Source organism: Podarcis tiliguerta (genome assembly GCF_965153285.1).
Source record: "Podarcis tiliguerta genome assembly, chromosome: 5".
Classification (NCBI taxonomy): domain Eukaryota; kingdom Metazoa; phylum Chordata; class Lepidosauria; order Squamata; family Lacertidae; genus Podarcis; species Podarcis tiliguerta.
Window position 1 is genome coordinate 59944043 of NC_139538.1, and position 23153 is coordinate 59967195.

General features: G+C 40.9%; 1 protein-coding gene across 3 annotated transcripts in view; it reads right to left on the minus strand.

The window, feature by feature from the left end:
* CFAP46 (cilia and flagella associated protein 46) overlaps positions 1-21874 on the minus strand; it is a 76916-nt gene extending 55042 nt beyond the window's left edge. Inside the window, exons 1-16 of one of the 3 annotated variants that reach the window (XM_083443461.1) lie at positions 21748-21874; positions 20520-20597; positions 18968-19092; positions 18742-18873; positions 18257-18321; positions 16712-16876; positions 13723-13846; positions 11828-11922; positions 10670-10771; positions 9768-9867; positions 8366-8464; positions 7483-7673; positions 6582-6810; positions 5542-5662; positions 996-1119; positions 156-283 (exon numbers count right to left, since the gene is read on the minus strand). In XM_083443461.1, the coding sequence (XP_083299587.1) occupies positions 156-283; positions 996-1119; positions 5542-5662; positions 6582-6810; positions 7483-7673; positions 8366-8464; positions 9768-9867; positions 10670-10771; positions 11828-11922; positions 13723-13846; positions 16712-16876; positions 18257-18321; positions 18742-18873; positions 18968-19092; positions 20520-20568 (1849 nt within the window). In that variant the 5' untranslated portion in view covers positions 20569-20597; positions 21748-21874. Of the gene's footprint in view, positions 1-155; positions 284-995; positions 1120-5541; positions 5663-6581; positions 6811-7482; positions 7674-8365; positions 8465-9767; positions 9868-10669; positions 10772-11827; positions 11923-13722; positions 13847-16711; positions 16877-18256; positions 18322-18741; positions 18874-18967; positions 19093-20519; positions 20601-21747 lie in introns of all 3 variants that reach the window. The other 2 variants (XM_083443462.1, XM_083443463.1) reach the window with 2 other exon arrangements.
* Between the last annotated feature and the right edge of the window lie 1279 nt (positions 21875-23153).

Sequence of the window (23153 nt, forward strand, 5' to 3'; positions counted from 1 at the left end):
GATTTGCCCAAATGCCCCTCTAGGTTGCCCAAATGCCCCTTTGAGGACTTGAACAGGTCACAAACAGGTTTCTGCTTAAAAAAGGGGGAAAAAAAACACATTTGCATTTTCTTGATGCCACCTGAGAAAATATTATGCATAATACATGGACTTACACTTCTTGCGTTTTGACACCTTCGCTTGATTGTCATCATACAAGAGGCAGAATCTACACGCAGCCCGACACACATCCCACACACATTGTTTCCGTGCTGTTTTTGCGATTTCTGACCAAAGTCTGATTCTGCATCAATGAAAACAGAGGTCAGCAAACTTTTTCAGCAGGGGGCTCAGACCTTGTGGGGGGCCAGACTATATTTTTTTGGGGGGAAATGAACAAATTCCTATGCCGCACAAATAACCCAGAGATGCATTTTAAATAAAAGCACAAATTCTACTAATGTAAAAACACCAGGCAGGCCCCACAAATAACCCAGAGATGCATTTTAAATAAAAAGACGCATTCTACTCATGTAAAAACACTCTGATTCCCGGACTGTCCGCGGGCCAGATTGAGAAGGTGATTGGGCCAGATCTGGCCCCCGGGCCTTAGTTTGCCTACCCATGAATTAAAAGATCCAAATAAATTTTCAACAACAACAACAAAAGCCCTAGGAAAAAAGACTGCACAGACAAATGCAGGAATACATACTCATTTATAGGATGCGAAAACTTAGTCCTAAAAAAGATGAAGAGTGTTCCCCTAGCCACAATGACATTTGAACACAATCCATCCCAAACTAAGCACTACTGTTTTCAAAGGGAGAATTAAGCATGAGAATGATCAAATCAGGATAGTCTGTCCTTATTAGAATGAAGGAGTTCTGTGTATTCAGATACAGACAGCATTTCCTGATTTGATTATTGACTGGTGGCTGTAGCAAGCAGAGACACAGTCCCCAATTCAAAGACTTTACAATAAAAAAAAATCAAACAAAAAGATTTCTCATTGTTACCTCTCTTTATCATTTTCACGTCCTATTCTCTTCAAATGCCCATCTGCTTTCTCCACATTTCTGGAGTGATGCTCTGCTTTTGCACAGAGATAGCCAATTGGACCTTTACTTTTACTTGAAGCAACTAATAGAAAAGGAGAAAAATGCAGACAGGTTGGAACTACATATACTCATGATTTTACTACCACAGTAATTTCAAAATCTGAATATTAGGATGATTTAGCCACTGAATGAACAACTGCAGGATAAACATACTATAAATGCTATCTGACTAATTCAACAACAGCAAACCAGTTCAGACATGACCCCAATGGCCGAAAGATAAAGATTCCTATGAAAGATATTAAAGCATCTTCAAGTCTTCGACATGCTATTGTTGACTTGAGGAAATATAAACCTGGAGGGAAAACATTTTATAACACATCCTAGCCACATAATGAATGCTAATGTAACATTAACACTGTTTTTCCATAGAAGCTGACACTGCAAAGAAACCCTGGGTTTTAAACTAACAAAAGACAGACAAATAGGAAAAGAGGAGGGGAAATGGTTATAAGCCCCCCAAAAATTGACAAAGAAAGGAAGTTATACTGACAGAGACAACAGGAAAATGAACTGAGCCCTCAGGTATAAAATGACTCCAGCAATACCAATATGTCAAACAAGGATTATTTTAGTAGCGTAATGACAAAGTAGTCATGGTTTTATAAGCATACTACATAAGGCATACTACAAATATAACAAGGTTGGCAATAAATAACATCCCATTATCGTCCTTGACATAATCATGACAGAAAAAGCTTTAATACGGCCCTCAAGCAATAACTCTAAATAATAATACATGAACATAGATTTTTTATTTTTAAAATATTTATGGACCAGGAGGCATCATGGAACTGATAGTATTTACTAGAACTCTTTTAACACAATCCTATACTCACCTTCTGAGAAGAAATTCCACTTCAGTCACTGAGCTTCATTCTCAGACAAGTGAACATAGAATTGTATCCCTTACTGATAATCTTTGAAAATTTTAATATGTTTTGCATCAATGGACACATGTTATCTTATATCATATCATATCATATCATATCATATATCAAGAAGTACACATTCTTACTGCAGAAGTTGTAATTTCAAAACATACCTATCATCTCCTTTCAATTGATATTTTATGCAAAGTGCCTAAGCATTTGTTTGTTTGTTTATTAAAGTTAAAGCCTAATTCCCGCTATTTGAGGAGTAGTGAAAATAATGCTACGTGAACACTTTACTTAGAATACATATGCTGATTGAAAAAAAACTTGCAGGATCAGAACAAGAGTGCGTCTAGTCCTACAGTGGCCATGGGAAACTGCATGTTGCATTGCACAGAAACACAGAATTCCTCTCCCAATGTAAAATATACAGCCCTCTGGATATTTGGGGTGGTGCGGGTGCTCTAAAGCAATGACAAACCTAGACAGCATCTTAAAAAGTAGAGACATCACCTTGCCAACAAAGGTCCGTATAGTAAAAGCTATGGTTTTCCCAGTAGTGATGTATGGAAGTGAAAGCTGGACCATAAAGAAGGCTGATCGCCGAAGAATGGATGCTTTTGAATTATGGTGCTGGAAGAGACTCTTGAGAGTCCCATGGACTGCAAGAAGATAAAACCTATCCATTCTTAAGGAAATCAGCCCTGGAAGGACAGATCGTGAAGCTGAGGCTCCAATAATTTGACCACCTCATGAGAAGAGAAGACTCCCTGGAAAAGACCCTGATGTTGGGAAAGATTGAGAGCACAAGAAGAAGGGGACGACAGAGGACGAGATGGTTGGATGGTGTTCTCGAAGCTACAAACATGAGTCTGACCAAACTGCGGGAGGCAGTGGCAGACAGAAGTGCCTGGCGTGCTCTGGTCCATGGGGTCACGAAGAGTTGGACACGATTAAATGACGAACGACTAAACTAACGAATAAACGACAACAACAACAGGTGCTCTAAAAAGATCCCAAGTTTTTCCTCCTGCACCAGCATAAATATGAATGTTCACAGAGAAGGCCTTGGTTGTGAGACAACTAGGGGCAGAAAATTTCCAGAATTTTTTTCTTGAGAAAGTAGCTCAAGGAACTTAAGGAGGCAGGAACTTATTTTAACTATAAACTGACTTCTTCTCAGACAGCCGTAATCTCTACAGTGGTACCTCGGGTTAAGTACTTAATTCGTTCCGGGGGTCCGTTCTTAACCTGAAACTGTTCTTAACCTGAAGCACCACTTTAGCTAAGGGGGCCTACTGCTGCTGCTGCGCTACCGGAGCCCAATTTCTGTTCTTATCCTGAAGCAAAGTTCTTAAGCTGAAGCACTATTTCTGGGTTAGCGGAGTGTGTAACCTGAAGCATATGTAACCCGAGGTATCACTGTATTTGCTGATTATTGTGAACAACTCAATGGGAGCACAGAGAAATCCTAGCAAGTCAAAAGTCTGGCCTGTTTATGGCACCAGGATGTACCCAAACAAAACAAACATCCTTACAGGGAAAAGACCCACTGCTTTCAATACGATTCATTCAAATAAATTGTCTCACATTGATGCACTTATGATTTAAATCTACTTAACAGTGGCTGTCTGGCACTGAATATGAAGAGGCTCTATTTTGCCTTGGTCAGGCCACACCTGGAGTACTGTTCCAGTTCTGGGCACCACAATTTAAGAAGGATATTGATAAGCTGGAATGTGTGCAGAGGACAGTGACCAAGATGATCAAGGGTCTGGAAACCAAGCCTTATAAGGACTGGTTGAGGGATATGGATATGTTTAGCCTGGAGAAGAGCAGACTGAGAGGGGATACAACAGCCATCTTTGAATATCTGAAGGGCTATATAACACGGAAGATGGAACACACTTGTTTTCTGCTGTTCCAGATGGTAGGAGCAGAACCAGTGGATCCAAATTACAAGAAAGGAGATTCCAACTAAACATCAGGAAGAACCTTCTGATGATGGTAAGAGCTGTTTGACAGTGGAACAGGCTACCTTAGAAGGCTATGGACTTTCCTTCATTGGATATTTTGAAAGAGAGGACGGATGGCCATCTGTCAGAGATTCTTTAGCTGTGAATCCTGCATTGCAAGGGGGTTCAGCAAGATGACCCCTGGGGTCCCTTCCAACTCTACAATTCTATGAATCTATGAAAGAGCAAGAAGTCAGGCAGGTCACCATAAGATATACAACACTTAAACTTATATGTTTTAAAGCTAGCTGGTTGTTTAGAAAGGCAGTAAGTGTTCTGCTATGTGATGCCGAAAGTCTTGAGAACCTACATTTCACTGGGAACTGGTGTTTACCTCAATTAAAGCTCATCTTTAATAATTAATGTCAAAAGCCTATTAAATGTTAACTGGAAAGCTTTTGATCACTCAAGACTTTGTCTGAGGGATCACAGTTTAAGCTTCAGGACTGAATTACTAAAAACAGTTTATATGGATTATTTCAAAAAACAGCCTTGATCCAACATTCAAATTTGGCTGGTGTCAGTCTTAAGATATTTTCATATCTGAGGAGAAAAATTAAAATGTAGTTTCCTTACTCTGGACTAAAGCTGATGACAGGTTGGAGGCAGGAGAATGGCAACCACTCTGGGATTTGTCACCCCAAATGGACTGCCTCACATTGTTTTAAAGCACATTTCCCCTGAAGATGGAGATGTGAAGACTATTAAAGTCACATTTTCCCAGCAGCTCAAGGTTAGGCCTTTGCCCTTGTTATCCTTACAAGAACATAATTTAGGCTAAGAGCGTGACTGGCCCAGGGTAATGTTTGAGTAGAGTTTGAACTCAAGTTTCTTTGGTCCTGACAATCTATCTACTACTTGGGTTTCCAGCAGTTTTCGGACTACAACTCTCATCATCCTGAGCTAGCAGGGCCAGTGCATAGGGATGATGGGAATTGTAGCCCAAAAACAGAGACCCAGGTTTGGGAAAATACTACCTCATGCAACACAACACACCTGTTAAGATGGTATGAGTATCATCATATTATCCACTGCAATTTTACCTTGTATCCCCCCTAGCATTCACGTTAAATAATAATCACATTGAATGCACACCCCAGCTCAGCAGAAGGTGAAGCCAAGTAGGATTTGTGGACAGCAAGCCAAAGAAGGTCTTTTTCTATATAGGGGTGAAGCATGGCCAGCAGTGTGAAATGTAGTCAACTGGTAAATATAGATACTTGTTCTTACTGCTAAAGTGAAGGAGCTACTGAATTTCCATTTTGAAGTTCACTAGAAACCTTCTCAATGTGAGTTGAGCTGCAGCACGTAAAATGAAACTTGTGCTAGTTACACACTCTGCTTGCCAGAGGCGAGGACCTGCCATGAATAAAGGGTAGGAAGGGTAGGAAACAGCCACTACAATGAATGGAGCGCTTACAGATGCAGAATCCACAAAGTTTACCCATTTCATTAAACTCTACTCCTCCCGTCTCTATATTTGACAGCTGGAATCCAATTCTTAGGTTAGGCAAAATATCATCAACACAAGCTTCATCAGATAGATTATAATACCTTTAACTTCATTTTCACTATCAAGGACGATCTGAAATGCCTCGGGAGCGAGTGCATGGCCAGCATTCACCAACAGAGACCGTTTTTTCCTCACGCTAGCCTTTTGAGTCCCTTTTTTAGCCTAAACAAAGGAAATCATTTGTTATTACACAGGTAGGAGCAACAATAAAATGTGGCGGTGTATCCCTGCCCCCTGAGAGATGTCAGCCACCCGCTCCTCCAAAATACATTGTTCCATTGTCCCTTCACTCAGTTTTCTTTTCCGGCTGACACTGAAATTTTTGTGGCTACCAGATATGCTCACTCCTCAGTGAATTGTTTGTGGGTAGGAGAGCGGATTTCCTCTTAGGGATACTTTAAAACAATTTTTGTGTGTGTGTCTGCAAACTTCAGCACTCTCCTCAGCATACTGATACCTCCCTTCTTGGCATTCACCACCTCAGTTAGCAATTCGACAGAGGCTCACAAACCCCTATTTTATAAATGCAACTGCTACATTTATTATGTATGCTTTTTCTGGGGTCTCTTTTAAACACTATCTCTCTTCACACCCATTCTCACTCCGGGATTCATGCCAGAGAGACTACATTAGTGTCTTATGTAGCTTCGGATATTATGATTTTCTATATTATTTTGCATTTCAATTGCATTTTTCTCATTTATTGTAAGCCACCCAGAGTACATTAATGTTATGTGAAAACATACAAATGGATAAAATAAAATAATCATGGCTCTTTACTGTTAATTAGGATTTCTGGAAAATCCTAAAAAGTGTTAAAATTATAATAATTGATGGGAGTGAGGAAATAGAAACTAAATTTATTCATTTAGCATCTATCTCCCAAAATATACATTGGGCATAACCCTTTATTTTAATATTTTCAATAGGTTGCTTTGTGATGAACGATCAGCTACTTATCTCAGTCAAATCTGCGTCTGCTTTTTATTTGTTTTATACACACTCAGAGAGACATGAGTATCTAGTTTATAGATAGATTATATTATTACTGAAATACTTGAATAACTTCACCAGCAGTTACCTGTTCAATCATCAAGCTTGCTTGGTCTTCTAGACGCTCCAGGGGCTGGTATAACATTGTATTTAAGCTAAGCCGATTGAATGCCATTTTAAGGTATTCATGATACAGCCCCTTGTTATCAAGATAAATTGCCTTCTGCAAATGTTCCATGGCAGCCTCTATTCTGTCTCCATTTTCTTCAATGCGGGCAATTTCCATATGAACTTGGCAACGTAACAAAATCAACATGCTAGAAAACATAACCATATTCAATAAAACTATGAAGAGGTGCTTTCTTCTTATGTGATACATCTATATTGCAATAATGATTTATTTGGATGAAAAAACCTTTCCCTTTTCCACTTGCAGTAAGTCTGGCAAATAGAGAGTCATATAAATATGTATAATGATCATAAGTGGCTCTTGAACGGCAACGACAGAACAATTTTCAAAGGATTCATGTATATGACTTAATCTACAGCATAAAATATTATCTTACAGTGAAATACCTGTGGAGTTATTATAGTCACATAGGAAGGCTAGAACACTGAGAAGCTTTAGCTCAGTGGTAAAGCCATGGGTTGTTTGTATATGCGCCAGATATCTGGTTAAAAGGATCTCTATAGAAAGACTGGGAAAAACTGCTGCCTGGAGAGCTAATTGTGATAAGCCAATAGTCTGACTCAGTAAAAAGCAGCTCCTTGATGCATCAGAAGTTCATACAAAGGGTATCAGATCCCATAAAACAGGCTTCCTCAATCTCGGCCCTCCAGATGTTTTTGGCCTACAACTCCCATGATCCCCAGCTAACAGGACCAATTGTCAGGGATGATGGGAAGTGTAGTCTCAAAAACATCTGGAGGGCCGAGTTTGAGGAAGCCTGCCATAAAACAACAAACAACACATATCAAAACCCATTTACCTGTCAATTTTCTCTAGGATTTCAGCAATAGCTAGCAATGGTCTTCGGACATGCTGTTGCAAGTTGTGCTGCAGTAATGGTAAGCAGGTATTCCACAGGGTAGCACATACTGCCTGAATAACGTTAGGGTCCTTCAGTCGAATGGCACGATTCAAAATTAGGTCAAGTTTCTGTATTGTTTTTAGCTGAGCCTACAAGTATAAAAATACACTTTGCATTGATTATAGAAACAATGTTTCCTGAACTTAATCTGCAGACTAGAGGAAAGTCTGGACAGCATGTTGATAGCATCTCCCAAGAACAAAAACTGTTTTCCCATTCATAATTTGCACCATCTTATTGGTAGTGGATGCTTACCCCTTTCTGAGTGGGCGCCTGTCAAGGTCCCTCGCGCTCGGCCGCCTTCCCCAGGCAGTAAGAACAGAGTGCACATGGTCAGGTGGCCATTAGGGGATTTCCCCCCTGGCCGCCAGGACGTCTGGCTTAAATTCCTGCTGGCTGCTGCATCTCAAATGGGCCAATCAGTGGCCTCTCCTGGGGTGGGGGGGTGCCTCACAGGCTGAGAGTGCATTGGCTGCATGAATGTCCTCACAGCCGGTGAGTTATAAAAGCCGGCAGCACTGTCCTGCAGTAGTCATATACTGATTATGAGGCATAGCACATGAGTTACAGAAATCTGTCTTGCAATTTTCTATGAGAACAGTTATTGACCAGCAGACCACTCTGTTTCCTCCAGCTTGGGGCACACTTCCCTATCTTTCCTCTGTAACTATGTTTCATGATTTGGGGAAAAGACACAGAAGGAAAGGGGGGGGGGACCCAAATCCTATGTGGAAGGGGGAGATTTCTCTACAAAGCAGTATCAATTAAGCAACAAACATACCTCAACAACACTTTTAGCATAAGTTGCAATTCTAGGCCCAAGTTTCTGGACTTCGCAATCGCATTCCAAGCAGTCCAATTCAATTTCTCTTGCTGGGTCCTATTAATATAAGCATATTTTTCACCCAGAAATGCACATGCTCGTGATTAATCTCTGATGCAGTCAGATGTTTCATTACAGTGTAGCGCATTTGTGCTTGTAGACCTAGGGTGCTACAAGCACTCGTCAGTGTCATGCGACTTCTAGAAGCACAGCTGTCTTTGTCTGCTGCAGTAAATGCCACAAAGAGGCTTGTTGCACCTTAAAAACAAACTGATCCATTATAGCATAAGCTTTCATGGACTAGAATCTACTTTATCAGATGCCCAAAGCGTTATCTTCGGTTGGAATTGTTTCTGCCTTATACACACAATTATAGTACATGCATTGTGGCGGAACCATCCTTCTGAGATTGGTATTGTTGCTGTTTACCTGGGCAGGGCAAGGGAAGGTGAGGGTTGAGTGGCAGAGGACACTTGGGTTGGATTATTGTGCAGATAGATAATTTCAGACTGCCATCTAACCTGCTGCTACATCCCTGCAATCTTAAAGAGCCTTTGATCTGTGCTGATGTTGTATGATAACAAGGATGTGGGCATCTCCCTGTGCTGATATGCATTATCGGTGTATCAATACTTAACATTTAATATAAACAGTGCAAAGGTGATAGGTTAAGAATCTACAAGAACAAGTGGATGTCCCCCTTTCCACCCTCTATAATATCAGCACCATGGGCTTTGCAGGGAGGTAGGAGCATACTATTTGTTGTGGCTAAATAGAATTATTTTGTATGATAGGAGTTGTGAGAATTAATCACATTGGAATGTATCCAGCCAAGTTATGTTCAGAGTTGTTGTTTAGTCGTGTTTGACTCTTCATGACCCCATGGACCAGAGCACGCCAGGCACTCCTGTCTTCCACTGCCTCCCAGTTTGGTCAAACTCACGTTAGTAGCTTTGAGAACACTGTCCAACCATCTCATGTTCAGAGTAGACTCATTGAAATTAACAAGTCCATTAATTTGGTCTACTCAGAGCATAACTTAGTTGGAAACAACCCATCATTTCCATCACAAACACAGCGGAGGATAATGGCCCACTGGGTCAAACAGGATAGCCAGTCCTTGCAAAATTTTCTCAATTTTAAATATGTAGATATACAGCAAAATACTAATTTATTTCCAACGATACATTCTCTCCTTGCTTTTTGCAATTAATTCTTCTTTAGGGAGCAATGACTTTAATTGTCTCTGATAATAGCTCTAGGACTGGAATCTTTTCCTCTTTGTTCAGCTTGACACTCATACAAGAATAAAAAATAATGATAAAAAAAGTAATTCAAAAAAGAATTTCCTGACACTCACGGTAATCTTATATTTGAACAGGTCGCTTAAACATAAAGAAGCAATAGGTATACAATTTAGTTTCAAGCAGAGTCGAGCCAATTCCAGCAGCAAGGAAATTCTGGAAAAGTAAAAAATAAAACCAATTGGGATAAATGTAGTGTTGGCAAAGAAACCACTTATTGGTTATTTGTTACTATAAACCTAAAATGACAGTACGTTAAAATCTGGCATCAAATCCCCAGCCCAGGGAAATTTCTTAAATTTCTAAAAAGCACAATCCCACCTCCAAAAAAATTATCTGAGAAAGGGAGAAAATGGGCATGTAGCCCAGCAAGCCAGTTACCAGAGTCAGCTGTTCAAAAAGGAGTGAATGGATGCTGCAATATGAAACAAGAGGTTAAGAAGAGAGCCATGGATAAAACAGCAAACCCCCACCCCAAATACAGTGGAATGAACATAAAGGGAAATGTAATGAATTACTTAAGAAGAGTGAACATTTTCCGAAATAATGGGAGCAGAGTCCCCCATTGGGTTCTACTGCGGATCCCTCCATGCACATATGCACTTGTTATTTCCATATTCAATTCTCCCTCCCGACCCAGGACTCCAGCTGTGACTTTGTTTGAGTTGGACAGGAAAGGCTGGAGGGAGGAAAACACAAGCACACAGGTCTTCCACTCTGGGTAATGGCTAGCATATGGCAAGGAGGGAGAGAGATGCATGAAACCCTCATCACCTGAGTGCTGGGAGGGATTGTGCCCCAGGGACAAACTATAAAAGATCTTTGGACCAACAGAACTTTAATATAGCATGGGAGACACTCTGTCAACTCTTATCTTCTTGGCATGGATGTAAGATAAATAGCAATTCTTATGTTTTTAAAAAGAGCTTCTAGAGTGTTGCTAACACATGCAACTTACCTATCTTTACGGTTTAATTTCTTTCTAGATCCTTTCAAAATTCCGTATATTGTTTTCAACTCTGTATCAACGTCCTGAGGAATCTCATTTTTATCTAACTGCCTGCAATTATTTTATAATGCAATGATTACTAACAGAAGAACATCTCAAAACCTATTAAACAATCAACATTTCCCCCTCTAACACAAGCAGGATTTGTGAATACAGTATAGTATTGGTTTTTTAAAAATTACCCAAAATAAATCAAAAGTCGATTTGACCTGTCTTCTAAAACAATAGGGCTTGGCAAGCAAAAGTTACACTCCAAGCAATCTCATTTTTCATAAGAGCATGCCAAATTCAATTCCATTCAGGAAACCAGAAGAGCTGAGTGTGGAGGGAAGGCTCTGAGTGCTTTATTCTTATATGGAGGATCATCACAGTAGCTATCTCAGCAAACATTTATGACTGACCCTCTATAAGACAGATCTGCAGCATGTCACTCATCTGCTCACCTAAGTTGAGTAACAATTCAGGCCAATACCTGAATAACAAGCTACCCAGGACACTGCTGCTGGATGTGCCTGCAACTATTTCACGGAGAGAAAAAGGGATGGGGTTAATCCTGCAAGGCAACTGTTCCATACTTCTATGTTGAACTGCACTAGCAGTTTTTCTTCCACTCATGGCTTTCTGGATTACAGCCCACCTCTAGAATTTGGGTGGTATCCAATGCACTTGCTCCGTTAGCGCAAAGATTTCCATTTGAGCAGCTGAACTCCCCGCCTCCTCTCCCCAGATCTTTTCTGGAAGGTTGAGATGAAATCCAGAAGAGATTTAGGGAGCAAGCAGGAAAAAGAGAGGAAGGCAAAATTCCACTGTGTATCCAAAATTTCCTGTGCTGATGGAATGAGTGCACTGAATATTGCCCATATGGTTTAAACCAGAGCTTTCCAAACTGTGTGTCGCGACACATCAGTGTGTAGGTGTGTCACGTGAAAACTCCCCACGCTCCTCCTGGGTCTGGAAAAGGGCTAGTTTAACCTCCAGTTTGCTAGTAAAGCTGAATTGCTGTGTCACGAAATGATGCGTGTCTCCAAAGTGTGTCACCAGCATTAAAAGTTTGGAAAGCTCTGGTTTAAACAATTGAGATTCTCATCTACATTAACCAATACTTACAACTTGATTGTTTGGATTTTATAAATAATGTTCAGATTGGCAGAACTTTCCACTTCGTCTTCTATATCTAAAGGTTCCATTAGTTTGTAACGCACCTAAAAGCAATTATAAAAGTTATATCAACATTTAAAGCAAGGAGCAAGTCAAGAAAGATTAAAATCCTTCACAATATTTTCCTGCAGGTTTAAGTTTGCAAACGATGCCATTGTCTGACATTACCGCAGCAGGATCCTTAGTCTCACCAAAGACCCGAGCAACCTTAGCAGTCATGGAAGAAAAGGAGAGAAACAGGAAGCAGACCGTAGGAATAAATGGACAGGTCTCAGTAGAGGGATGTAGAAAGTGACTTCCCCAAGGATCAGCATTGGGACCCGTGCTTTTTCACTTCCTCACAAATGACTTAGAGTTAAGAGTTAAGTGTGAGATAATCAAGTTTGCTGAAGATACCAAACTCTTCAGGGTGCTTTGAAAGGATTTCTCCAAACTGGGAGAATGGGCAGTAAAATGGCAAATGCAGTGTAAGAAAGTGTAAAGTGATGCATGTTGTGGTATGTTGGTCATGGGCTGTGGGACTGATCCAGAAGAAACTTCTTATGTTTAAACATTAAGTCCTATACATTTATAAAGGCTTCACTAGGAACACAAAGCTCCCTTCCAGATGGGCTTCCAAAGTGTAGGATGCTTCTCTCCACTAAAGTGAACAAGGCGAATGACCTCAATTCTGGATTGTGACACTAGCAATTAAACATTATGCAATGGGTGCAAATGTGAACTTAGTGAATAATCTGCTATGCTACAGAGTTTTAATTCAATCTTTCTTCTGCTTATTTTGCCTATTCCAAAATGAAGCTTTATAGCCACAAACTTAAACAACCCATTTTGCTTAATTAGATCATTTTCAAATTCCCTTTCTCATGGACTGCAGATGTACTGGAATGCTCACTTATTATGTGGTTATTACAGAAATGATTGGTGGCACTTCTGAGAGATGTAGCTCACTAGCCATTTTTCAATTGCTTTTGTAGTTTAATACCACTGCTAGGTTGCTTTTCTCAAAGGTACATTTGAGCAGTGTATAATGCACAACCTGATTTACGTACTTTTATCTTATGGCTTTATTAATATTACATCCATGGGAAATCCAGTACATTTTTCATTTCATGAAATGTTATGCAAGATCCATTTCCCATTACCCCAAGATTGATCATGTGGAAAGAAACAAAAAGATGAAAAGAAATGGAACAGAAGGGGCGGGGGGAATCACCAATCATATTAGGCATCAAATGCATACATATTTGATAATGCTCAGTGATCAGATTTAGCTAGTCATTTTTCCTAGGGTGTGTACTACAGTGCAGAACAAACAACTGCAACAGAATTCTACCAGGCTGGTTTACTTTTAGTGGTAGAAAGTTGGGTAACCTGAAATGGCCTTCAGATTTAACAAAAATGGAGGGGGGAGGAGACAGAATTCAACGCATTGTCTTAAACTAATCAGGTTTATCTTCTACCTGAAAGAAATAATTTCCTGACCCACTTTGTTTCATAAACCTCTTTCGTCCAATAAACTTTTCTTGTTTGTTTGTTCGACTCCTGCCCGAGACTCTAAATCATTTCGTTTTCCCTCACACAAGTCCCCCACTAGATAATCTGTGGTAAATTGTGGAAATTTGTGCAATGGGTGTACTGTGAGGTGGGTGCACTATATTAATAGGGAGCAGTTAGTGGGAGTGGATCCACCACCTTATTAATTGGTGGTATTAGGTGGTGGGTCTGCTACAGCATGTCGTCCCCAGAGGTTTCCCCAAAGACAATGAAGCCCTTGGGCTGAAAAAATGTCCTCCACCGCTACAATAGGAAACCATATGATTCCTATGTTGATTAACAGAAGTTACCATTATTGAAAATATTTGTTTATATCTCCCTGGAACATATTCTTTAATAAACGCTGCTGCAGTTGATGAAAATTCTATAGCTTCTTGCGTTCTGGAAGCATCCAGGAAACACTCAAGCAACTCTCTGAAACACAAACAAAATAATGTTTATTGTTAACACAATTGTGCAAGGTGTTTATAAATGAGCAATGTTACAAAATCACAATATCTCATTTGAAAGCTGCAAAAGACCATTCGTTTATTAAGGTGCTCACATCGAAAGGAATGCACAGACATAGCAGCCTATTCTGATTTACCTGCTGCAAGTGTAACCTTTAGCTTCCATTCCAGGCTCCTTTTCAAATTGCTAGCCATCTGAGGCACTCTTGCATTGATAACCATATGAGGTTTTTTTTTTATTTCATCTGCATACAAGCTTACAATATGATACAATCACCATCTTAGAAAAGGCATAGGGTAGGATGAAAGCCTCTTGTAAGACAGCACCTGCCATCAGCAGTTTTGACAGGCCTCCTTTTTTAAAATCAACTTTTTTTTTTAACGTTACCCAGTTAATCAGGGGCAGCTTTTTACTCAATCAAAGTGTTTTTAAAAAGATTAATTCAACCCTGTTCAAAAGTTCCAGACCTGTAAAATGTATTTTTTTTCTTTTCTGTAAGATACATTTTTTCTCTTTTCAGTAAAATGTATTTTACTTTTTATCCTTCCTTTTATGTTCTAAGAAGCTTTAAAATATATATTTTTTGTCAGTTTGTTTTTCCCCAGCACTGCATTGGTCAAATTGCTAACTTAAGTTTCCTTTAGGTAACTGACATTTTTGATAGGTTAGATAGATGCACTTGCACTCAAATCATAATATCTGTGCTTAACATGATTCTCCCCCCCCCCCCAAAAAAGGGGGGGGGAGAAGAAGGACTGAGCAAGGAAGCTAACAAGCAGTCTTGATGCACTCCTCCTGTCATCTCAAATTCCCTCAATACTCCAATTTGCTTGCTTATTCTAAAATTATTCCAGCAGAATACTATATTAACAGTCTATTGTAAATTAAACCCTTTGTTTAATCAATGTTGACAGTAAGGGTGAAAGTCCGATGAATGCAGACAGACTTAAGTTTAGAAACCTGAGCCAGCATTGATTGGCTGGAACTTTTTAGCCAGTTCCATTTCTCTTCTCTTTTATTTCCCTCCAGAGGAAATGTTTTGAGCCTATGAAGAGCCATTACAATCATCTCAGAAATACCATCAGTTTTCTTTCCCTTTCATCAGTCAACACCATGTCCTCCAGTAGTTTCATTTGAAAGAGACAGTAATCTGATTGGCAATAAAAGACCAACAAGTCTCATCCGTTTAGTTCAATGAAAACTGACAAGGACAAAGGCTCCAGTGTGCAGTTGGCATCTCTGCCAAGGCAAAGCATATGTGTGTCAAGAGAAAAAGGAAGCTATGCTACAATCTAGGCATATGGAAGGAAGGAAAAGAAGCCAGAAATCAAATACACAATGAACCATGATCTCCTGCAATATAATGGACTGCTAGGATTTCCCAAATTAAAGTAGGAAAGACCATTCTGTAATTTTGCCAAAGACTGGCTACTTCTGGATCAGCAAGAAGCAGAAGGGGGGAGCTTTAGCTGCTTGTAGTCCTTCGGCTCACAAAATGAAAATGCATCAAAGTACGATCAGTATACTTATTTGTTATTTATTTTGTTATTTATTACGTTTCTATTTCGCAAACACCCCAATGCTACAATACAATACAATTAAAATGTCCAAAATACTGCATTATGTCAATGATGGGTGGCGTTGAGGAACGGCGGCATTCTGCCTCTCCAGCTGGGATCCTGACTGATGGGAGACATTGCTGGAGTGTTTGAATCGGGCCTGGCTGCAAATTGGCCAATAGCGGCTAGGTCAAGGGGCAGGCACTCCTGGGAGTGGGCCTGACTGACTCCCTTGAGGACTTCACTCAGGTCCACTCCTAGAGTATCTAAAGAGTGTCGGACCTCATACCTGGCACTTTGAATCTCTCTTCCACCCTCGCTATAGTAAAGCTGGCTCCTGCCCATAATGGAGGTAGTGTTTGTTTTCTGACTTTACTATGGATTACAATTGTTTGCTGCATTTGGTGCTCAGGAGGAATTTGTTCTTTGGGTCAATTGGCTGACCTGGGGTTTTTGCCTACCTTATAGTAACAACATTAGTGGGTAAGGCAATGGGTAAAAGTCATGGTTGGCGGGGAAGTTTTAAGGCTTTGCCTGCCCCTCCAAGGGAATGGGGTACCCCATTAAAGGGATCCCGGTGGAGGTGCTGCTGTCTGGACACCTAGACGGAGGCTAGGGCCATAGCTCTCCTCAAAGCCATTTTTTGTGGGGAGTCCCAATTTAATGTATGTCATAGGACTCCCTCGCCACAGATTTGACCCCTGGAAGAATCAACCAGCAGGCGGGCTGGTTGAAATGGTTATACTCAAAGCCTAAGCCTAAGCCATGTACATCTTTAATCAATAAAATTGTGGCCTAATTTAAACCAAAGAATGTTGTCATGAGTGGTAATTTAATGGCTGGGGGGGCAGTGGGTTATGGCATCTGGGCATGTGAGCAACGAAAAGCAAACTTCCAAAACAAACCAGATACTCTTGCAGCTAAGAATCCCAGAGTTTCCAAGAACAATATCTTTCAGCCATCAATCATCTGGGTAAAAATGAATGTTTTTAAATTTCCATGCTGTGGGATACGGCATAAATTCAGCCAGAATCTTTGCTACTAATTTTCAAGAGTCACTTGAAGACCTTTTGATGCTAGCAGGCCTATTCAGTTGTTTAAATTTCCTTAAGATGAGTCACTCATTTCTACGATTGTTTTGTATTGCTTTAATGGTATTTTATGTTCTTACTGTATCTGCATATGTTGATATATACCAGCATGGTATTATATATAAATGAGAGGTTTAGAAGCATTTTATAAAGAAAGAAAGAAAGAAACTTCAACTTACATCATCAGTTCTGCAGTCCAGTCCTTGTCTTGCTCAATGGGATGTTTCAGTGCAGGCACAATCTGGTAGAGGCTTGGAATAAGATAGTGGCGGAACCCAGGCTTAAGAAATGGCCTTACAATCCTCCAGTATATAACCGAAGCATTATGTATCAAAAAATAGTACCTGGAATAAAATAGAGTACACATTATGATATTGTGCAGGGATGAAACGGACTCGGGGCTTCTTTGCCCCACCAAGTTCTTGCTGTCAACTTCACTGCATCGTCTATTTAATGGGTGGCCAACCTGAGGCAAGAGGCCCATGCAAGGTGGTCTGTGTGACAGACCTGAAATGAACATAAAGCTGGGCGGCTTCCAGCAAATTATTAAAATACAGTAATTCATCAAATATTAAAAGCTTCCCTAAACAGGGCTGCCTTCAGATGTCTGCTAAAAGTTGGATAGTTGTTTATTTCTTTGACATCTGGTGGGAGGGCATTCCACAGGGCAGGCACCACTACTGAGAAGGCCACTCTGCCTGGTTTCCTGTAACTTCACATCTCGCAGTGAGGGAACCGCCAGAAGGCCCTCAAAGCTGGGCCTCAGCATCCGGACTGAACAATGGGGGTGCAGACGGTCCTTCAGGTATGCTGGGCCGAGGCTGTTTAGGGGTTTAAAGGTCAGCACCAACGCTTTGAATTGTGCTCGGAAACGTACTGGGAGCCTTTCAGGACCAGTGTTATGTAGTCTTGGTGGCCACTCCCAGTTACCAGTCTAGCTGCAGGATTCTGGATTAGTTGTAGTTTCCAGGTCACCTTCAAAGGTAGCCCCACCTTGATTTACAATGTTTACTCTCTAAGAATTAAATGTTGCCGGTGACCGTTATGCAGCTTTATTTTCACATAAGCTTCTAATTTCTGCAATTTTCAAGTACAGTGGTGCCTCGCAAGACGAAATTAATTCGTTCTGCGAGTTTTTTCGTCTTGTGAATTTTTCGTCTTGCGAAGCACGGTTTCCCATAGGAAATGCATTGACGGTTTCCCATAGGAATGCATTGACGGTTTTAAGAAAAAGGCGCAAGACGTTTTCGTCTTGCGAAGCAAGCCCATAGGGAAATTCGTCTTGCGAAGCAACTCAAAAAACAAAAAACTCTTTCATCTTGTGAGTTTTTCATCTTGCGAGGCATTCGTCTTGCGAGGTACCACTGTAACTGAAATTCTCCTTGCTACTCATTTGTATCCTATAGTAATGGACTATTATGTTTAATATAAAAGTAAGGACTAGTAAAGGTATCTTAATTTGGGAGGATGGATCCCATTTGATCGAATATGGACATGATCTTCATTGTTTTGCTGCAACACGTCAGCTCTGAACTAAAGTAGCAAATATATTGATCACTGTTTGGGGTGCATTTTTGAAAACTGTGGTACAATGATTCAATTCAATCTTCCACACTGTGATATCATTGTTCTAGTCAAGAACCATACTTCAGAAATATTGCCTGGTGGAAACAAAGAAACCCACAAAGAATGCCCCAAATGGAAACCAAATATAGAGGACTTACCTTGCGTTACCTAATGCAAAGTCTACTACTTTCAGCAAATGTACAATGAATTTGTCAAATTGTTCCTAAAACAAAACAAAATATTTTTTTAAAAAAAAATCTGGGAATGACTCAAAGCCTTTATTACTGACTTAGTATGACTTGTAACTTCTATACACTCTATTTTTAAAAAATTTAAAAACCCCCAACATATATGTTGTGCATATTAGCTCTTGAGCCAGCTACAACTCCTTCCCCTCCTCTCTGCTTCAGTACACCCACACCTGTGTCCTATCCAACAACATCATTTTCTGTATCCTTCAGAAAGGCTTTTCATGGGGTGCAAGGGTGGGAGGAGGGAATGGAAAATAACTGGTTCCAAAGATTTATCTTTTCTTAGAAGGCAAATCATACTGTTTACTATATAACATGGAATTTTGCCTTCACCTGATCACAACAAAAGAACAGCCTTAAAATCAACACCCAAACTCACAGTACATGCTCACCAAATTATCAGTAGACACAGGGGTATATAATTGGCTCTTGCACAAATATGCTCTACCCAAAAACTGGTTAACTGGAGGTTTTCCTTTAAAATACATTCGTAGACAGTCATTGCTCATGTCCGGAAACCCCATCTAAAATTAAACAGATTTCAGTTTTAAATTAAGATGAACAAACACCTCATAAAGTAAAAAGGGGTGTATTGTCACAAAAGGGGCATACTGTTACCTTATAAGCCTGTTCGGCACACATGACATACAAGTCAAAAGAGAAACTCTCCAAGGCATCAAGGGCTGATTTCCCATCATTCGCTGATTTGATCAATTTGTAAGCACTCTTCAGTGCTTCAACATCTTGAAAATATAAATTTTAATTAGGCAGAAAATAACATAACCATTTCGAACAAATACCTGTTTTATTTTCATAATGTAAACAATCAGACGTATCCAAACAAAACACAATCCTATACTCCTCAGTCTCATTAAGTTCAATGGGACTTACTCCCAAGTAAGTATGTACAGTGGTGCCTCGCAAGACAAAATTAATTCGTTCTGTGAGTTTTTTCGTCTTGTGAATTTTTCGTCTTGCGAAGCACGGTTTCCCATAGGAAATGCATTGACGGTTTCCCATAGGAATGCATTGATGGTTTTAAGAAAAAGGCGAAAGACGTTTTCGTCTTGCGAAGCAAGCCCATAGGGAAATTCGTCTTGCGAAGCAACTCAAAAAACAAAAAACTCTTTCGTCAGCAGTTCTCCACAAGCCTTGACTTGAACCAGTGCTATTTTTCTAGAAAATTAGGTGCTGGGACTTATCATGAACCCTTGTTCTCTTATAATGGCAATGGCACCCACCTGAGACGTGCTGGAACTGAGTTCTGGCTGAAAAAAAGCCCGTATGATTTGCATGCAATAAGTCCCAGTTTCAACTCCTCACATCTCCTATTAAAATATTTCCGAAAGCAGGTCTGTGAAAGATGCTTGCCTGAGACAGTTACTGCCAGTCAGAGTAGACAATGCTGGCTAGAAGGATCAATTGCCTGTTGCAGCATAAGATGCAGCTGCACAGTTCAGGTGTGACTTTCAATGCACCATCTATTGTGGTGTCGCCAATAGTCTAAGGTGTGGCAAATCATTCAGACTGAACCACATGCAAACCACCAGAAAACATGAGCCAAAACAAAATGAGAAATATTTTTGATCGTGGAAACTGGGTGTCAGTTCCCTATGAGGAGCAACCATAACATACCACTCTTAAGACTTGCTATTTCTATGCTGCCAGTGGGGGTATACCATAGCTCAGCATGCCTGAAATTGGATTCAGCATACTATGATATCAGGATATTCTGAAATATGTATGCACTCTATATGTAAAATAAATAGACATAAGGCTATATAGGGCAAAGCACAGTTAGAATAACGGAATCATACAATCATAGAGTTGGAAGGGAACTAAGGGTCATCTAGTCCAACCCCCTGCAACCTGCCCACAGCTGTCCCTAGGTGGGCTCAAGCCATCAACTTTCTGGTTAACATCTCTCTCTCTCCCTCCGTCCCCCACTCTCTGTGGCTTTTTATCTAAACAGAAAGAATTGTATTATACATGGGATTTTATTACACAGCAATAGCAGCAATCCTATGCACATTTACCTAGGAATGCCCCAATCTGTATTTAGGAGTATCTGTATCTATGGAGAGAGTACCTAGTCTATTTGAGTATATGGAAAAGAAAGAGTCAACATTATACATCTTTAAAAAAGAGAAAGATGGTTAGTAACATTTACCTTGATGTCTCTCAGCATCTGACAGGTGCTGCCTGATTGCTATCTCCATATCTTCTTAGTTGTAACTTTGCTCTAAATCTGCTAGCAGGAAAGTAATTAAACAAAACAATATTAAATATAAACAAGTTTTTAAAATGTTGACAGCAACGAACACAAACTTCTAAGAAGTTTTACATTTTGGTTGCCTGTTTCATAACTTTTCCACATTCACTCTTTCACCCACTCTATAGGAGACCACAATAACTATGGCTCCAATCCTACATACACTTATATGAAAGTAAATTGCATTACGGTGCGATCCTATACATGCTTACCCAAAAGTAAGTCCTACTTAGTGCAATGGGTCTTACTCCCAAGTGAGTGATTTTTGGATTGCAGCTTTTGTAGTTTACATGAGATCAGGCCACAAGGCTGCAAATTCACATTTACTCAAGAGTAAGCCCACTGATGGGACACAGGTGGCGCTGTGGTCTAAACTACTGAGCCTCTTAGGCTTGCCGATCAGAAGGTCAGCAGTTTGAATCCCCGTGACGAGTGAGCTCCAGTTGCTTGATCCCAGCTCCTGCCAGCCTAGCAGTTTTAAAGCATGCCAGTGCAAGTAGATAAATAGGTACCACTGCAGTGGGAAGGTAAACGGCGTTTCCGTGCGCTGCTCTGGTTTTGGTGTTCCGTTGTGCCAGAAGCGGCTTAGTCATGCCGGCCACATGACCTGGAAAAATTGTCTGCGGACAAACACCGGCTACCTAGGTCTGTAAAGCGAGATGAGCGCTGTAACCCCAGAGTTGTCTGTGACTGGACTTAACTGTCAGGGGTCCTTTACCTTTACCATTTTAAGCCCACTGATAGATGCAAAGGACTAGGTCTGCTTTGAAAACTTGCAAAAACAAAAGTGCCATGGTACTGAAGACATTTGTAAGCTTCCTAAACTCAAAGCTGTTTACATTGTTGGTGTCATTTTTTCATTAAAAAAGCACAACTGCAACCATTCATAATTCAACAAAAGCAGCTTAGCAATGAAAAAATAATACATATACATATATTATTGCTATATATATATATATATATATATATACACACACACACACACACACACAAACACGCACATTGCAATATATAATACATATATGTATGTATATATGTGTGTGTGTACAGTATATGTATGTGTGTTTATTACTGCTATACACACACACACACACACGATTCTTTCCCCCCCGGTTTCACTACCAACCTGGTTTCCCTCCTGCCTCGCCCCCCGCCTGCTAACATGCTATTGCCCCTCTGGAACCCCAGGAGCAACTTCAAGCCCGCCGCTCTTCCGCGTCCCTCGGTCTCCTAGCAACGCGCCACCGGCAACCGAGTCACTCCCATGCCCGCCCACTGCCCTACGGGTCCTTGCGCAAGTCACAATTCCCTCGCAAGCGCAACGTTTTCCCCCACCGTGGCCCGCGACGCTAGTAGGGAGAGCCGTGCATCTTCCGTTGTCCGAATGGGAAGTTGCCGCGTTCTCATAGAATAAACAAAGAGCGGGAAGCGGGGGAAGAGGAGCAGGAAGGAAGAAGAAAACAAAACGAAAATAACGGGGAATCCAACCTGAAACAAAAGGGAAGTCCCCGCACTTCCCAAAGCAAGCTTATTTCGTGTGAAGCGCTCTTGAGTTTCTGTAGCGCTGCCTGTGCAAATTCGAATTTGTGTGTGATATGTCCATATTGCAGGATCGCACGGATGCTGGTGGTGGGACTAGACAGTCCCTGCGTAAACTACTGCTTCACCTTTATTTATTCATCCAGTGTTGCACCTTTATTATGTAATCCAGGGTCGCTCGGGGTCGGGCAAAGGCTGAGAGAAAGAAGCAAAGAACAAACTAGGAAGGTGGTCCAGTGCTAGTATTAGAGGCTAGAGGCGAGGATTGCGATTTCCAGCGCGTAAACACTGCTCAGGTTTTAGTCTGCTTAACTTGCGACCTCGGAATCCTGCCCAGCCCAATCCAGAAGTCTTGAGGTCCCCTTGACCTGCGTGCAACTGGCATTCAAGGGCAGACTGCCTCCAGTGGAGGTAAAACATAGCCATCGCGGCCAGTAGTCGTTGACAGCCTTATTCTACGTGAATTTGTCTAATCCTGTTTTTAAGGGTATCCCAAGTTGGGGGCATCGCTACCTCTCGTGAGAGCGAGTTGTACAGTTTAGCTGTGCCCAGCGAGAAGAAGGGAAGAAGATTCATCTGCCCTGAGTCTTCCAACATTCAACTTCATTCAGTGGCGTAGCGTGGGTTGTCAGCACCTGGGGCAAGGCAAGTAATTTGCGCCCCCTAACCTGTGGATTTGCGCCCCCTAACCCGTGGATTTGCACCCCCTAACCCTAACCCCCACATGTTGCGCCCGGTGCGGCCGGCCCCCCCTGCACTCCCCACGCTACGCCACTGACTTCATTGGATGGTCCCAATTTCTACTATTTTAAGAGAGGGAGAAAAACTTTCCTCTATCCACTTTCTCCACTCCATGCATCCTTTATGCAAATTACTGTATCATAGCTCCTCTCATTTGCCTTTTCTCTAAACTAAAAAGCCCTATATATTTTAGGCTTTTCTCATGGGGGGGGGCATTGCTCCATCCCTTTCATTGTTTTGGTTATCCTTTTC